The following is a 17,975-nucleotide window of genomic DNA, read 5'->3' on the forward strand; positions in this document are numbered from 1 at the left end:
TATATATATATATATATAGGGGGGGATGATTTTGGGAGGATTCAAGCTACTTTCGCTTGGGCAGGAAGGGAATCGGGAAAGGGCGTGTGCGGAGTCTGGGCTGATAAAGAGGGTTTGCTTGGCTCCGCGAGTGTAAATCTGTGCGTGGTGGAGGCAGAGTCTTAGGGTGGATGAAGGGTGGAGCGGGCCCCGTGGCTGCACTCCTTGATCGGCCAGGCGAGGGAGGAATTGGAAGGGTGGCGCGTGTGGAGGGGGTCAGTCTAAAGGGACGGTGGGTGGCACAGGATCTGGGTACAGATCTCGTTTGATGAGGGGTTTGGGGGGGAGTCGCGATGGATGCGTGAAGCCGCCTTACGCTGGATCATGAGACTGCTGGTCTATCAAGGTCACTGTTGCCTGCTCTGAGAGACGGCAGCTTGCCTGGATTTCAGGCAGAGATCTTTGACAGCACTCGGTACCTAAGCCTTGTAACTGGAGATGTTGGGGATTGAATCGGGGGCTTTCCGCATGCCGGGCAAGTTTTCCACCGCCGAGCCATGGCCCCCCTGGATAGCATTAAACGCGGAGAAAAATGTGGGATTTGGTGCAGTTTCAAGGAAGGATCCCCCCCCCCCCCAAAAGCTGTGTCAGGCAAAAGAAGTTAAAAGGCAACTAGACTCTAGTAGAGGCTATGTGGGGATCTGTGGGAGAGAGCTCTATGTTTGTGTCTAGTTGTGAAGTCTCTCACACATGTGGCATGGGGGGGATGTAAGTTGGGGAAAGAACCTGCAGATGGGTGTGGCTGGGTGAAGGGGTGTGCCCCTCTGTAAATGGGATTGAACAAGGAAAGGAGGTGAAATACGTTGATATATAGGGATTGATTAAAGTTTTATGGGAAATGAGTACCACCAGCGTCGGGACCAGGGATTAATAATGTGTGAAAGGTAAGCATTTGAGGAGCAGGGGGGTGGAATCAAGTTCTGGTGGGTGTTGGTAGAAACTGATGGTGGTTTGTTTTCTCTCTTCTTTCTTCTGTTCCACAAGTAGGTTTAGACATAGATGTTAAAAAGGGTTTAACGTTTCCTTTTTCCTCTTTTTTAATTTGGTGGGTTTTTTGCATAAATACACCATTTATTATTAGGCAATAATATTATTATTGACATTTTTGGGTTGGGGTTTCAGGCCCTGCCCTGTCTACATAGCCCCCCCCCCCAGCTCATTATTTTGGCTATTTTTATATGTTTACTAAAACTTGTGAATGGATTGGGTGAGTGGGATGGAAGGGGAGATCAATAGGGCCAGTAAGGCTTATGGGAGAATGGGTTCAAAATGGGCCTGTACATCTAACTTTAACATGCTGTCGTATTTTAAAGTAATAAATATTTTAAGTTTCCTGTGCTTCAGTTTATGCTGATCTTTCTTTTCTCAGCCAGTTTGCCAATAACTTGGGTAAGCATTTGCTATGATTGTAGAATAACTTAATACTTTTTGAGTCTAGTTTTGTTGTATGCACTCTGGGAACTAGTCAAAAAGTGGAATATGTGGAAGCAGTAAACAGCCAGGTAAGCATTTATATAGTGTTCTTTAGGGCCTGGAGTGTTACAGGGTAGATGGTGGAACAGCTTGCCAAGGGCAGCCTAGTGAATTTATAGCAGAGGTGAGATTCTGAATTGTAGCTCCAGGGAAGTCAGTGTTTATGCTGATGTGTGCTCTCAAGGCATTCTCATCAGGAATTGTTGATTTTTCTGAAGTAAGATATTTTCCTTATGTACACTCAGATTAACAAGTTGCACATTTTATTGTAAAAGCGGTTGCTGAAGACCCTCATGAGCTTGAAACTTGTTAGATGATGCCATTGGAGTCCATTGCTTAGACTGCATGGAATTGCACTATTAAAGGTGTTTGTTTGTTTTTTTGCAGCGCCTAACTTACCAGTGTGACCTTCTTGATATTCTGTGTCTTAAAGAGTTGTGTTTTGTGTATGTAATGTAAACATAAATCGCCAGTGTATTTGGGGGGTTTACAGGGTAAGGTATGCAAGATGCAGAGCTAAATTCCTGTCCTTATGAGTTGACCAGATTTTATAGTGGAGCAGAGGAAATAAGTGATGAAGGGGGAAAACATCAAGGGATAAATATAGGCAAGAGCAGTTGTACGTACCTACTTGGCACCTGATGCTGGGAAAGATTGAAGGTCAAAGAAGACGGGGACGGCAAAGGATGAGATGGTTAGACAGTGTCATCGATGCAATGAATATGAAGTTGAGCAAACCTCAGAGGACGGCGGAAGACCGGAAGGCCTGGCGTGATCTGGTCCTTGGGGTCGCGAAGAGTCGGACTCGACTGTGCGACTGAACAACAACAACTTGGTGTATGCTAGGGTTATGCCATCATATTTATATACTTGAGATGAACTCTGTAAATGGCAAGTGTTTAGAAAAAATGGGGTATGTGGTATAGCTAAGGTTAAGGTATTAGAAATAAAACTCCTAAAAGAAAGAAAATTAGGAGAGCCAGTTTGGTGTAGTGGTTAAGTGCGCGGACTTTAATCTGGGAGAACCAGGTTTGATTCCCCACTCCTCCACTTGCACCTGGCTGGATGACCTTGGGCAAACTATAGTTCCGACAAGAGCTGTCCTTGAAAGGGCAGTTCTGGAAAGAGCTCTCTCAGCCCCACCTACCTCCCAGGGTGCCTGTTGTGGGGAGGGGAAGGGAAAGGAGTTTGTAAGCCCCTCTGAGACACCTTTGGGTAGTGAAGGGCAGGGTATAAATCCAACCTCTTCTTCTTCTTCTTCTTTCTGAGGGGCTTCCTAGGAGAAGTAGCAGTGTACTGGGTAGGACTATGGGGCATGTGGTAGAATGGGTATGGAGGGAGATCCCAGGAGCTGAGAGAATGGAGCTCTTGGGTATGTGTGGGTGTTCGATTCATGACAAGGGGCTCCCGATTGGTTTACTGTTTTCTTCATAAAGGCAGTGTCAGAAAATTGAAAGGAAAGGAAGCTGTAGTTGGTTTTCCTGTTTGTATTGGTGGGTTTATTAATATTTGTTTCCATTATTTCTAGTCTGCTTTCCTCAGACTCAAGGCAGAGTACACACTGGAAGTCAATGCAATAGGACATCCGATAAACAAAGCAATAAGGTTTGAATTCCAGAAATCTGAAACCAAGCAGAAATCTGAACAGAGCTGACACAAAGCATACGCGTTAACATGACACATGAAACAATGAAGAAATTGCATAGCAGTATCCTACTTACTACTTACGGAGCTGCAGTGGCTTAAGTGGTTAAGACGCTGAACTGCAGGCTGTGGAAGGTTGGTAGTTCAGCATTTCGAGACCCGAGTGCCGCATGATGGAGTGAGCTCCCATCTAGTTCCAGCTCCTGCCAACCTAGCAGTTCAAAAGCAAGAAATTGCAAGTAGATAAATAGGTACCACTTCAGTGGGAAGGTAACAGCGTTCTGCGCGCCTTGGTGTTTGGTCATGCCGGCCACATGACCACGGAAATGTCTTCAGACAGCGCTGGCTCTTCGGCTTTGAAACGGAGATGAGCACCACAACCCTAGAGTCGGATTCGACTGGCTTTCAAGCAAGGGAACCTTTACCTTTATCCTACTTACAGCAACAGGCAGTATGAACTATCTACAACGCACCAGTTACTTTTTGTCCTGTGGATGTGCAAGTTATTATGGGTGGGAAGGTATGGGAACACCAGTTACAAATGGGTAGTCTGATGATGACCTTGGCTTTAGGAAGCAGGGGAGGAGTGCTCTATGTAGAGGAAGGTCTTCATGGTAATACGTCTGGCCAGGTTTTTCCAGCAGTGTCTTGAAAGGAATAGAGTGCAATTGTGAGCACTTGCTACAGGTAAAGATAAGCCTAGCAATGTCCAAACCGTGAGGGTTGGAAGAAGAAGGCTTTGTGCCAGATGGTATGAAGTTAAGATGTATGGATGGAGTCATACCTTTGAGTTTTGGAGTTACTTGGGATTACCTGGTTGGCGTGAGGATTGTATGCTTTGATATCATGATTTATCAAACTAGTATGAAGAGATGGTAGAAATACATGTAAAACTAGGGGCCCAATGTAGGGTGGAAGAAAGCTCCATATGTGGTACTGTGGTTTTAATTTGTTTTCATTTAGAAGCTCCTGGTAGCAGTAGGATGATGAAAGTTCCTAGCTTCTTCTTAAATGCTGACTGCAGTAGTCCTTGTATAGATCTCTGAAATTGCATGGATTATCTGAAACTTGCATGGCCTGATTTTTAAGTTTTAATACCAGTGGAGGTCAAGCCTGCACGAGTGGCACTCAATTATTTCAACCTTTCCAAATATACCAACTTGTGCATCTCGATGGCTACTGTACCATGCTATTACTTTTTAATTGCTTCATTGTTCCTTGAATTTTTCCCCTTGGTCTGCTTTCAGTCACCTTTTGTGAATTTAAGTGAAAGTTTGCAAATGCTACTGCAGCTTTTCTATCCTTACATAGCAAAGGTATTATCTTTCTTTCTGGGCTGCAAACAATAGATATCAGTCTGTGGCAAAGAAATGTGTTACTTTTTTTTGGAAATTGTGTGTGTGTTGGATAAGACTTAGTCTCAGATCCTTTGCAAATAGGTATGCTAGTTCTATAAATTCCTGCAACATTTACAGATGACTTTGTTGTCAAAGGCATTCACAGCCGGAGTTCATTAGTTGTTGTAGATTTTCCGGGCTGTATGGCCGTGGTCCCGGCATTGCAGTGGACCATGGCAATACAGCCCGGAAAATCTACAACTGTTAATTTACAGATGAGTTTTCCTCCCAGAGAACAGTTCTGAGCTGAGATTGGTGGTGCTCTACCTCTTTCTTCCTTTTTGCTGGGTTGTGGCCATGTAACTGCTAGACAGTATGAACATTTTATGTAGGCTTCACTGTTTGTCATTGCAGGTAGCAGGAGCCAGCCTGGTTTATCCTTGGGCTCATGTGCTTGCTTCTCCCTCACCACCCTCAACTCTTCTTCCACGTGGCTGCTTCATCACTTCTGTAGTTGCACCACACCATAGTTTGTGGTTTATCCTTCTTACCCCCTGCCAGGATTCATTCATGATTTGTTGCATAGTGTGGGCACTGCTTATCAGCTGTAACTTAGACAAGCATATTTCATACTTCACTATCGAGGGTCTGACCAACATCAGGCCTCGATCTAGGACCACTGGCTTGCCCAAGCAAAGTTGGAACCTACGAATGGCTACACAGAGTTTTGGTTCTGCTCACTTGAGAATTTTGGTTCTCATTCAGAGGCATATACCTTCAAGACGGTCTACTGCTCTCATCCTCCAGCAATGACTACTCTGTTAACTGATGCTTTTTAAATGAAAGCATTTGTTTGGCAGATGAGTGCAGTCCACTGACAGGCATCTGCAGAAGTTGGTGCTGTTTTAAAATCATATTGGGTAGTGTGACCTTTGCCGCCTCCCCTCCCACTGCAGTGACATCTTTGGTAGATAGCTAGAGTCCCATCCTAGCTAGCATGTCCTTAAGGTACATGTATATACAGTGTCATCAAGAATGTGGTTGGAATTGTTCTGTCACTGGCCACTGGGAGCAAAGGATGCCATCTTACGTGGGTCTGTGGTCATATGGTGATGCTGACCCACCAGTCAGATTTAGTGAATAGCTGTTCTGAATTGTTCAGAACACAGCATTTTTCCTCATGTACTTACAAAAGCAAATGAATCATTTGTGGTTGCTCATCTCAGATTTATAAGCCAGACACCATTTCTGTAGTCTAGTTTCCTGAAGTTGAGCTGCCTCCCTCTATAAGATGAATGGTACATCCCATCCATCTCTGTTGCCAGTGTTAACAGCCAGTTTATGGAATGGAAAGGAAACAGACTAAGACTGAGACTTGCAACTTTTGTGCTTGAGTCACCTTACCTAAGCAGTTTTCTTCCATACTTTGTATGATGTAATTTGTCATGCATTTGGAAACATAGTGTGCAAATAACAAGGAGTTCATATTTCAAGAAAAATGGAGTGACTTTCTACTCGGGTGTATTGGCGACTTCAAAAGTGCAGGATTCAAAATCTGCAGATGAGACTCTCAGAAGCAGTCAGTGCTTGGCGACTGTCAGTCTCTCATGTTTTTACATACTTAAATCCCTCAGCTTTATGTTCCTTTCTTTGTACTCTATCCCAAATCATGCGTTTACATACTTAAGAAGAAAAAGAGTAGGGCTTTATACACCTCTTTTCTCTACCTCAAAGCAGCTTGCAATCACATTCTCTTCCTCTCCCCACAACAGGCACCTGCTAGACCTCCTGATGGCACCTGGTATTTTTGGCCACTGTGTGACAGAGTGTTGGACTAGATGGGCCATTGGCCTGATCCAACATTGGCTTCTCTTATGTTCTTAGGTGGGACTGAGAGAGCTCTGAGAGAACTATGACTGGCCCAAAGTCACCCAGCAGGCTTCCTGCGGAGGAGTGGGGAGTCAAACCCGGTTCTCCAAATTAGAGTCCACCGCTCTTAACCACTACACACTACTGGGTCTCAGTTAACCTACGTTTATGCTTTTGCACCAAGGGTTTTTAAGTAACAGTGTCTGATTGTTTTTTGTCTGCATTTCTGGGCTCATTCCATCCTAGCTTTCATGGAAATGCTGAAGCACATTAAAGAACGTTTGGATTTGGTCTGTTGGCATTTGAGGCACATGATTGATTTTCTGGGCAGTTCAGCTAAATCCTGCTACACCCTACTGAGCCCCCTGAAAGCTTGTTCATCTTTTTGAAGATGAAGCAACTAAGATTATTCCAAAGGATGGAATTAATGGAATATGTCGAGCATTTTATTATGGTGTGCTCACATTCTGCTTCAGAATGTGTGCCTCTTCTCCCTTCTTTCCTGTGGCCCTGCATTGTACCTTAACACCACTGTTTTTGATGTTTATATCATCATCATCAAGTTTATTGTATTAGCCATTGGCCATAACAAAACAAAAATACATACACACCCATGTACATTACATTAAGACATCCCTTCACTGACTTGTGCTGAATCCTAACCTTAATCTTATCTTTTTTGCTGCCAAAGCAAATAAGGACATTCTGCTGGTAACATGTACATCCGTATCAGAGAGCAAAAAAACAACCAACTCCTGTTCTGAGAATCCATTGTGCAAAGGTAAGATAGGGTATATAAATCTCTGCCTAAGTGATTCGTGCCATGAGCATCTCAGTAAATAGTGCTCAATATCATCCACTTCGCCCAAACCACATTGGCAGATCCTTGAGGTAACAGGTAGACCCATAAAGCGACCAATACAAACCGTTGAGGGAATGGCATGGAATCTGAGGGCTGTAAATGCCCTTCTCGGATCAAGAGTGGTTAATTTCTCTAAATAACCAGTCCTACCATGAACTCTTTTAAAGATCTTAAACAAGGAGGCCGTTCGGCAACTTGCTGCCGCATGAAGGTTCAAAAGGTCATCTATATGAAATACCCATTCCTTCAATATGGACTTTTGTGTTTCATTATCCGCTAAGCCCATTAAGTCATCCGGGATTGAGTATTCCTGTAGAATAGAAGACAAATAATCATTTAAACTTTTGGAAGAGTTCAACAATAATCCAAAACTTTGGACACCTAGGATATCCTGGGGCCGTTCCTGACATATCCTCCAGTAGAAAAGAATTCTTACATTTGCCCTGGCTTTCAGCGATACCATACCCAATTCTAACCTCATCAGCGCCACAGGTGAACCTTTAGGCAAAACCAAAATCCGTCTCATGAAATAATTTTGCACAGTTTCAATCAGGGTTAACATCGACTCATTCCAACCCCAAATCTCTACCCAATACAGCATTGCAGCGGTTATCTTACTTACAAAGACTTTGACAACCGGATCTATCATGCCACCACCCCTGGAGAAATAAAGCTTCAACAAAGCCCCTAAGTTGCTCATACCTGCAGTCTTCAGTTGTACAATGTGGGGGCGCCAGGAAGGGGTCTCAGAGAAGGTTATACCTAAGTATTTATATGTACTGCATTGCTCGATTGGTGTACCAAGGATACTCCATCTGGATTTCTTAGGTCTTTTCCTGAAAGCCAGAACTTTGGATTTGGCGTAGTTTATTTGCAAGGCTTTTGCCTTGCAATACTCGCATAGTTTGTTCAATAATCTCCTCAGGCCAATCTTGGTAACAGATAAAAGGACCATATCATCCGCATATAAAAGAATTGGCACTTTAAGTTGTCCAATAGTTGGAGGCATAAATTCACTGCCTTCCAAGCTGGCAATTAAATTGTTCAAATAAAGGTTGAACAAGGTGGGTGCAAGCATGCAACCCTGTTTCACACCCTTCTATACTGGTATGTCTTCTTGATGTTTATATAGTAACTGAGTGATACTATACTGCTCATCTAAATGATCACTGCATGAACAGTATCTGTGGCAGGAACCAGTAAACGTTTTGTGATCAAGTCCGCGATTTGGTTGTCAAGCAGTTTCTCACCTTGGTTCCAGAAAAATCATCCTGGGAAGATGGCAGCCATGTAGAGAGCATTTTGTCTATCAGTATGGTCTAAGCATAGAAAATTGCTTGGATGTGGCTGACAGTGTATGCACGATGTGTTAACTGCCTGTCAACATCTCCATGATGAGCTCCCAACTGACAGAACCAGCTGGCTGGGATACTTTGTCATTCCAAATATCTTTGAGGATGATGGAGTGGGTTTACGCGCTCTTAAGTTTAAGGCCTGTTGGGCGAGTCGATAAGCTCAGTGCAACGTAGACAAAGTCATTTTGCATTAATAGTGACTGTTGCCCCCTCAGATCTGTGTTCACAGTCATTAAACTGATTATGTGGGACATCCCGTGCTCTGAAATGGTGAGAGACACTTGCCCTTTTCCCATTCTAACTGTACATGTTCAGCTGATGTGGTTAAAGGATATTAAAAAGGGTAGATAAGTAGAGTGAACAATCCCCTACTACACTGATACTTATGTACCACCTTGTGGCCCTTCCAAACACTGCTCCTCATGTGGCACCTACTTTGTGTTTTAAGGAAGTGGACAAGGTCCTTGACAGATGGTTCCCACCTGGAAACAGCTGCCAGAGGAATGGGTAAGCTGTGAGCCTTCCTGGGGTGCAGGCCTCATGTCACAGATGGAAGGGAATGTGGCTCTTCGTGGTAACTGTTTCTCCACGAGTTGAGGAAGGAGTACCACTGCTTAAATATTTTTTCGCCTAATCACTGGATCAGGGCCGGCCCGAGGTTTTTCTGCGCCCTAGGCAAGGCCAGCTTGTGGCGCCCGCGCCCCTCCGCCCGTCTCTTCATCGGGACTTCCTTGCGCTTCAGGAAAATGGTCCGGCCAAAGCAAGGCAGAGGAAGGAGGTGGGCGTCCCCGCCCAAACCCCCAGTCGACGATGCCGCTGCCCCCCTTCTCCTCCTCCCCCCTCAGTCCCTCCTCTCGCCCGCTGCCCCAGGTTCAGGGCCCGGGCGGGGAGGCGGGGCCGGAGCGCAGCCCCAGCCGTGAGCGATGGCTAAGAGCGAGCCTGCCACCTACCCCCGCGGGCTGCAACAATTGCTGGGCAGGCTGCTTCCGGGGGGGGCGTCTGCGCGATGAAGCGGGGAGGAGCAAGGAAAGGCGCAACCCGCCTTCGTCGGCCCCTTTCGTGCCCCACACGCCACGCGGCTGGGAGCAGAAATGGGGTGTGGGCTTTTGGCAGGGGGAGGCGCACTTTGGCACCCTATCCAGGGCCTGCCGCCCCATCCAGGGCCCGGTGCTCTAGGCGAACGCCTAGTTTGCCTAGTGGGTGAGCCGGCCCTGCACTGGATCTTTGTAAATCACCACTTATTTCATTTAATTCAAAGGACCTTGTGTGTAGAACTCAGCTGCACCTCTCATGGATTCTTGAATCCATTGTGAAGTGCATAGTCAGTCGGTGTTGGGCATCATCGATAATCACTAAGCGTTAAAATCAGTCAATCTGTGATTGTGCCTATTCCATTCCCCTGCTGTACATAGCAAGGAAAGATTGATAAGTCTTGACAGTCATTCAGGGGGGTATTGTGGTATAATGGTCAGAGTGTTGGGCAAGAATTTGGAAGATCCAGGTTCAGATCTCCATTCAACCATGGAACTCACTGGGGGGGGGGGCCTTCAGGCTAGAATAAAATGGAGGAGAGGGGAGTCACGTACGTCACCCTCAAATCCTTGTGGGAAAGGCAGAATAAAAATGCGATAAATCATCTGCAGTTCTTAATCATCTCATGCAAGAAACACATGAGAAACTCCACAGCTCCCTGCATCGCAGTTTGAAAATTGCCACTTCAGTTTGCAAGGCCACAGTCAGTACTTGGAAACTGGCAATCAGTGCCTTTGCTGCGGGTAACAACAAAAGTGTTCTGTGCATCAGGTTTCCAGTAGGTAAGGAAGGCTTGGTTGTGTGCTATGCTTAGCTCCAGGGAACATGTCTGTGTAAAGCATTTTGTTTTTCCTGAATGCATGTGTGATATTTATGGCTTGTGGCCAAGGGTAATTAGAAATAGTACTTAATTACAAACTGATGCTAAAGGAGGAAGGGCCAGTTTCTGTTCCCAAAGGACTTGCCTGAATGATCCCTTGTACAAGTAAATGGCAGGTCAGAGAAGGAAAGGTGTGTATATATGCCAGTGTGTATTAGAAGACTCATTTAAGAAATTCTGTCCTTTCCTATCTTTGACTCCTGTCCAAGGAGGATGCACACCTACTTCCACTAAACATTGTTTGCTCTTGAGTGCCTTTTGCCAATCACAACCTTTCTTTTATCACAACCAGTTTGCCACTGGTGATGGGGATGCTGGCAGGAATCAGCCCTCTTTTTGCAGCCTGTCTTTCAGGCTGGGTTGAGTGCTTTAGAGTTTATCCTCTATGAAGTCCACAGGTATTAATGTGTGGGGGAAGTTTTTCCTTGATTCTGTGTTTTTTTTCAGCTCCTCACCAGCATGTCACACTGTTAAATACTATGTGCTTGGGGAGTTTGTTATTGATTTCCTCCTGTTTTCAGAGCCAGTCCTGGTGAAAGAACTTGAGTCTGGAGGGTATGCTGTAAGGTGGTAGGAGGAAGGGGACGTGGAGAATGCAAAGTCCCTTAGTCTCTCCCCCTCATCCCTAGAAAATGGACTGCTGTCTTATTAGAAAGCGCCTGGTAGAGCAGTGACGATGTTCCCTTACTACACTTTGTAATCTGCCCTGTCCTGCATGCTCAGGATGGATGTAAACAAAGTACTCCATACAGGTACGTCATATCTGTCCTCCAGAGGACTTGAGAGTAGTATTTCAGCCTTAACAGCAATCCTGGCACAAAGTTAGGCCCCTGTTTACTCATATTGCTGCATGACCAATATTAATCTGGACTGCATTTGGGAAATGTAAACACTGGCCTGTATCCAACCATGCAGTTAAGACTTTTAAGTTTTCTTAAGAGGGAACAGAAATGTCTACCATTCCCCCCCCCCCACACACACACACATTGCAGACCCTGGCTACGTTCCTGAGGATCTCCTCATCCAGGGGTCTCAGTAGGCTGGAGCAGGATTTGGCAGAAATCACCCCCTCTCTTATTATGGACCCTTAAGTTTCTTAACTGCATGACTGGGTATATGCCACTGTCTGATATGCCAGATGAACTCTCGCCACAACAAAAATGGGTGCTAATTCTGTTATACCCCACAGTAAAAAAAAAAATCGAAAATGCAGTCTTAACATGAATTTACGAATGCCATTAGATTTTTCCTGGGGAAAGGGAAGGCTGTCCCTTAACTATGGAGCAGTGGCCAGGAATGCTTTTGTGTGCCCTTGCTACTTAGCATATCTGTTAGTAGTGCCTTGGGAGCATTTTGGACTCTCCCAGCATATGACAGCAATGAGGAGGACAGTGAATGTATTTAGAGTCTCGTTGGGCTAGAGGAAAGGCTTCTTTAAGGCTCTTCACATGCCATTCTGGGTTTCAGATGTTGCCTGAGCAGTGGCAGAGTTCCAGCCTCGGAGAAATACACCCCCATTGCCTCAGTGGCATATAAACAAGGCAGGTTACAGATCCCTAATCATACAGGGATTTACCATTCAGGGAAAGGGCGCTATTTGGAAATGTGTATGTTGAGACAACGCAGAAGAGGATTCCCAGTTGTAGCCATGACTCGACAATGAAATCTGTATAAAAATGCTTGCAGCTAATTGGTGTGTACTCCAGTGGGAGAGGTTTTAAGATTGTCTGGATAAGGAATCAGATATGTTTTTCCAAACTGTGGTCCTGCAGACTTTGTGAGACACGCTTCAATGTGGATGTGTTTGGGATTTACATGGGTGTAATCCTTTGCACACTTCCACATGCAAAGGTGTATACCCAGTAAACTGCATAACGGGCCTCAGATTCGATAGTGGCAGATGTGTAGACCGAAAACACAATTATACTTGTTAAACGATAATACTTTATTTCCTTGGTGATGGAGTTGCCACCCACTGACAGCTTCTAGGCATTGGTCGTATTTTAGATGATGTGTGTAACTTCATCAGTTTGCTGTATGTGACTGAGCATAGGAAATGGCTGGGCATGTGGTTGTTAGACCATCGGTCTGACTACCATTGGTCCATTTCAGACCAGTAGTATTCTGGCAGTGGTTCGCCAAGATTTTAGGCAGAGAAACCTTTTGACCAGTCCAAAAAGATTCGGTTAATTGACTGGTCAAAAATTGCTGGGAAAAATACTTTTGCCATGTCAGTTAAAAAAACACAGACGAGCTACCATTGCGAGAAAATAAAAACAAGTTATTTTTTAAAAAAATGGTTATTTGTTAGTTATTCGTACCCTGTTTTCCTCCTCACTGGGGGACCTAGAACAGTTTACCATGGTGTTCTCCCCTCCTTCATCTTAGCTCCACAGCAACAGCCCTGTGAGGGGCAAGCTAGGCTGGGAGTGTGTGACTGGCCCGGGGTCATCCAGGGAGCTTCCGTGGCTGACTGGCAATTTGAACCTGGGTTTCCCAGATACTCGTCCTTTCCCCACCTTGAGCCTGCTTGTCAGGCAAGGCAGGATGGAAATCGAAATGAATAAATTTCATATTGTTCTAACAAAATCCCCTCTAAGGTGGCCAAATTTTGCCCCTCGGCAAGATCAACAAGGAAGCAGCTGGTCAAGTCTTCTTATTAATTGTCTCTACTATTAAAATCAGCCTGCCAAGCTGCCTGGGAATTTTGTTGTTTGCAAATGTGCTGATAACTATGAGTGTCAATCGTGACTGATCTGTGATTGTAACTAATAAAGAAAGAAAGATACTAGTCATTCCAACCGTTATAACACTGGCTATCAATAATTACAGAAATCAATAATCCTGGATAAGCTGTCTGTTGCTGACAACTTATTTTTGTCTCCGGCTTTTATCATGAAATGTCCAGGGCCAGCCTATAGTTACATCATTTTTCCAAAAATAAAATTAAGGAGAAAGCAAAGTTGTGCTGCTCGTTAAGCAAAAGCCAAGTTTTGAAAGGCAGCAGAAGCAAGCCAGGAGCAGGGCCCAGTCCTGCTTTACAGAGCAGGAAGCCAGCTGCTGGATTGAATGTTTCCTGATTCCTGCAAGTGACTCAGGTGGAGTCATGGGGCAGGTCTTACCAATGGCCTGGGCCACTGCTGGCTCCTTGTAGTCTTCATGTTTAGATATTTCTGTAGTCCTAACAGGTGGCCAGCAGGAGGAGCTTTGCTAGGCTCATCTCTGTTGGCTGCAGAGTTACAGAGCAGGTTTCCTAGCAAATGCACCATCGTGACTTTTTATAAAGTGGCCAGTTAAACAGTGATGCTGTTGGCTTCTGGAATATTTGCTACTGTTTGTGACCATAATAGATTCTACTACTACTGACCAGAGTGCCAGTGCTAGAGAGGCTCTTTCCCCAATACACGCTGCCTGAGAGCCTTTAAACTCAGGATGCCAGGACTGGACCTAGATTCTTCTGCATGCAAAGCATGTATTATCCCATTGAACCTACAGTTTCCGGTCCCCCCCCCCCCCGATTGTAGTTCTGCCCCTTCCTCTGTCTAAATGTAGCTCCTGTGGTCCTCAGAGCAAAGACATGCCTGTAGTGTTCTAGGAAGTGCCATTTACATAGAGCATCCTCATCTCTTTACAGTGTGATACAACAACCATGGTGCTGTAGTCTCTGCTCACCATCCATTTGGTTTCTTGAGAAATCATTCTGCTTAGAGGATGCATCTGAGCTTGACTTGGACATTTTTTTTTCCACACTACAAAATGGTTTCTCCCAATTTCCTTTTATTTTCTTTTTCTTTTAAGTATCAGGTGCCGGGTTAGTGCCAAAGGCGCTTCGCTGCAAATGCATTTTCCGAGTGGAAGCCAACTGCTGCTCCTCCATCCCGCTGGGAGCACTCTCAGAGCAGAGGCTGTAATCCTGTACTTGTCAACAGGTCCCGTGGCAGTTCTGGCGGCCTCGGCCCACGCAAACAGAAAGACCTGCCGACGGAGCCCCCCTTCACGGCGTATGTTGGAAACCTGCCCTTCAACACAGTCCAAGGAGACATTGACGCCATCTTCAAGGATCTCAGCGTCAGGAGCGTGAGACTAGTCCGAGACAAAGAGACAGACAAATTTAAAGGCAAGTGCTTCCAGGTCTCCTTTTGATACTGATCTTGCAGTAGGGATGGCAGCTTCGGGTTGTCCATGGGGAGTATCTGGAGAGCAACTCCCTAGATGGAACTACTCATTGCCTGCTTGTGCCCTGTGAACAAAGACCACAGCCTTGTATGCAGGAACAAGTATCTGTTGATAACTGGCTGTGCGGCTGTATTTTCAAAAGCTTATACCCCCCAAATCTTGTTGGTCTCTAATGTGCTACTGAAATCGAGCTCTTTTGGGGTTTTTTTTATTATCAAGGAAGGCTTTTCTGTATTAGATCAGTAACCAGAGGATACCAACAGGAAAATAAAAGCAAGTCTTAGGAAAGACTATAAAGCTATACTTGCTCCACCAGCATCATGTAGAGTTTGTTGTACTCTGTAGATTAACCTGAAGTGTGCAGCAGCCGTAAGTAAAGTGTATGCAGCGAGTGAAATTAAAAAGCCAAAATTCTTTGGAGGTGACTGTAGGTCTGTCTCTTCTGTGGACTTTATTTGTTGATGAAGTGGCTGGAAAGCCGGCTTTGCCGTCATGGCTTCCTCATGTGACCTTGAGTGCCTGTTGCATACAGAAAGCTGTACACTCCAATAGTCAGAGGTTGATTGGGTGGGGATCCTGGGGGATCGCAGTTCCCCCGGTGAGGTGCGGGGGGCGGGGCACACGACGAAGCCCCGCCCCTGCTTCCGGCTTCCCCGCTTCCAGCCCTTATTCAGCCAGGAGGAGGCTGGAGAAGAGGGAGGGTAAGTTGCTTCCTCTCCGCCTCTCCCCACCCCTGCCTGCCTGGGGCCAGGGAGGGCCTTGGCGGGGCTTCCTCGCACTCCCGCCGGCCTTGCAGGTCCACCGCCGAGCCCCTGATATCAGGGGGTGTGGCATATGCTAATGAGTTATGCTAATGAGTTCCCCTAGCTCTTTTTCTACGAAACGACCCCTGCCAATAGTGATCTGGTTTCATTTTGTCACAGTGGCATGTCAGAGGCTGTTCCAAGGATTATTTGAATGGCCGCATGATGCTGTGGCTCACAAAGGCAATCTCTGTGTTATCTGAAGCATTGCTGCCCGGACTTGGGGGAAGGCATTGTATTGCTCTGTCCCGTTTGGGTTAAGCGAAGTCCAAAATCCTGCATGTGCTGCAGGGAGCCCTAGCTCAGGAAAGGCTATTGGGGAAGGTGTTCAGAGAAGAGGTGCAAAGAAGAATCCTGGAAGCAAAGCCTTAAGCCGGTGAGGCAAAGTGGGAGGAACTGGCTGTGCTTTGTGGGGACTATTTAAAGGCATTTAAAGGTAACATCCAAACATAGAAGTGTCAGAGTCCTCATTTTGTGCGTCTTCTAAAAATAATTTATATGCTTGCTACTTTCTGTCTTTTTTGTGGTAGCCTCCTGAAGGCAGCAGTCCCATCCATCCGCATCTTACAGACGCTTGTGTGTTTTATTTCTGGTGCTGTTGTTACTCGCATGGTGTGTTTTGAAGCAGATATCTTCTACGTCTTTGATGGGTAGAAGAATAATTTAAAGTGGTTTTCATTAGAGATGTGAAGACCCGGAAAAAAACTGGAAAAATTCGGGGGGGAAACGTTTTTTTCCTGAAGCCTTTTAATTTTTTCCCGAAAAATTGGAAAAAATTGAAAAAAGAAAAAAATTGATTATGGAACATTTTATTTTAACATGATGAATAAAATATTTTAAGACCAGGTGTTCAAATATTTTCCAAATCATTTCTAATATATATATATGGTATCAGATTGATATAATTTCTGTGCACTGAGGACAAGCAAGTCCTAGGTTACAAACTGAACCCTCCAATGCAAGAACAAGATGCATTTCTTCCTTTAGGAGGTGCGATTGTCTGAAGAAAATAAAAAAGTTTCAGTTTTGTTTTTGCATGTGGGTGGGTATTCTGTTTGAAATAATTGTTTGGATACGCTATATTTTTAATATGGTAGTTGTGATAATTTCATGCCAAGTAAAAATGTCCATAGTCATATTTTATGTTCCTAAAGTAACAGAATGGCTTTCAATCTAGAAAAGACAAAAGAAATGCTAATGTAGCATTTTTTTCAATTTTTCCGAAAATTTCCGTTTTTTTCCAAGCTTCAGAATTTCCGGAAATTTTACATCTCTAGTTTTCATACCAAAAGGCTTCCTAGGGAAAAATCCCGAGGCACTGTTTTTAACTGTTGAGGGCCACCAAAGGGCTCTCTGCTGAAAAATGCATGTGTGGATGGCTAGTTCTGGCCTGACCTTTTCGGGGAGCCTTGCTTGCTCCTAGATATCTCAAAGGGTGGAAGCATGCGAGCTGGTAGCATGCTGTTGCTCCCCTTACTTGCTTCGTATAGCTGAACCGGGGCTGGGAAAGGCACATTTCAAGAGTAAACAACCCTCTGTGCCTGTTTCCGTGCGAAACATATGGTCTTCGTGGGGGTAAAAGCATCTCACCTTTAATTTACACAACCGCAAGGAGCTTGCTGGCCCTCCTTGTGACTTCTCTACGGACTAGAATTGCTGAGGCTTTCCTGTTTCAGAACGAATCAAGTAAGAGATGCTCGCCCTGACCTGGATAGCCCAGGCAGGACCCATCTTGTCAGATCTTGGAAGCTAACCGGGGCCGAGTATTTGGATGGCAGACCTCTAAACGGGTTTTTTTGTAGAAAAAGCCCAGCAGGAACTCATTAGCATAATAGGCCACACCCAACAGCAGAAACTCATTCGCATATTAGGCCACACCCCATGCCTTCCCTTGGCTTGCCCGGGTGCCCCGCGGCTACAGGGAGCCTGGGCAAGCCGGCCCTTGGACAGGCCGGGGAAGGCATAGGGAGGCATTTAAATGCCTCCCCAATCCTTCCAGCCCCCCCCCCCGGCCCGCCCACCTCAGAATCGCTGGGGGGGGGTTCGCTCTCCAGGCCTTTCCTCTGTAGCCACGCACACAGAGGTTTGGGTTGTAGTGGGTGTGGCCAACTCTGAAGCCAGCCGGAACTCCGTTCCTGTGCGTTCCTGCCACAAAATAGCCCTGCCTCTAAACAATACCAGTGTTCAGGACGCAGAGGCAAGTCATCAAGCCACTTCTCTGAACATCCTCCATGCCCCAGTAGGAGTTGCCGGAGGTCGCCGTGACTTCCCCCCCACACACACACAAATTCAAAAATTCTTTAGAAAAAGAGTAACATGCTTTTGGAAGACCTGAAAAACACCTATTCATGCACCCCTTTTGTGAAATAGTCACAGGTAATAATGTCAAACCTGAGAGGTTGGATGAGGAAGGTTCCTGCACTGAGTCACAAGAGTGCTCCTGTTTTCCCTTTTAGTCCTCCCTGTAAATTGAACGTGGGCCAGCACTTGAAAAAGTCAATCCCC

At 45.5% G+C, this 17,975-nt stretch overlaps 1 protein-coding gene across 1 annotated transcript in view; it reads left to right on the plus strand.

The window, feature by feature from the left end:
• The window catches only part of EIF4H (eukaryotic translation initiation factor 4H), a 29,728-nt gene that overhangs the window by 477 nt on the left and 11,276 nt on the right, over positions 1–17,975 (plus strand). Inside the window, exon 2 of the mRNA XM_015428451.1 lies at positions 14,421–14,608. Within this exon, the coding sequence (XP_015283937.1) occupies positions 14,421–14,608 (188 nt within the window). The remainder of the gene's footprint in view (positions 1–14,420; positions 14,609–17,975) is intronic.

Source organism: Gekko japonicus, unplaced genomic scaffold (genome assembly GCF_001447785.1).
Source record: "Gekko japonicus isolate JY-2015 unplaced genomic scaffold, Gekko_japonicus_V1.1 scaffold677, whole genome shotgun sequence".
Classification (NCBI taxonomy): domain Eukaryota; kingdom Metazoa; phylum Chordata; class Lepidosauria; order Squamata; family Gekkonidae; genus Gekko; species Gekko japonicus.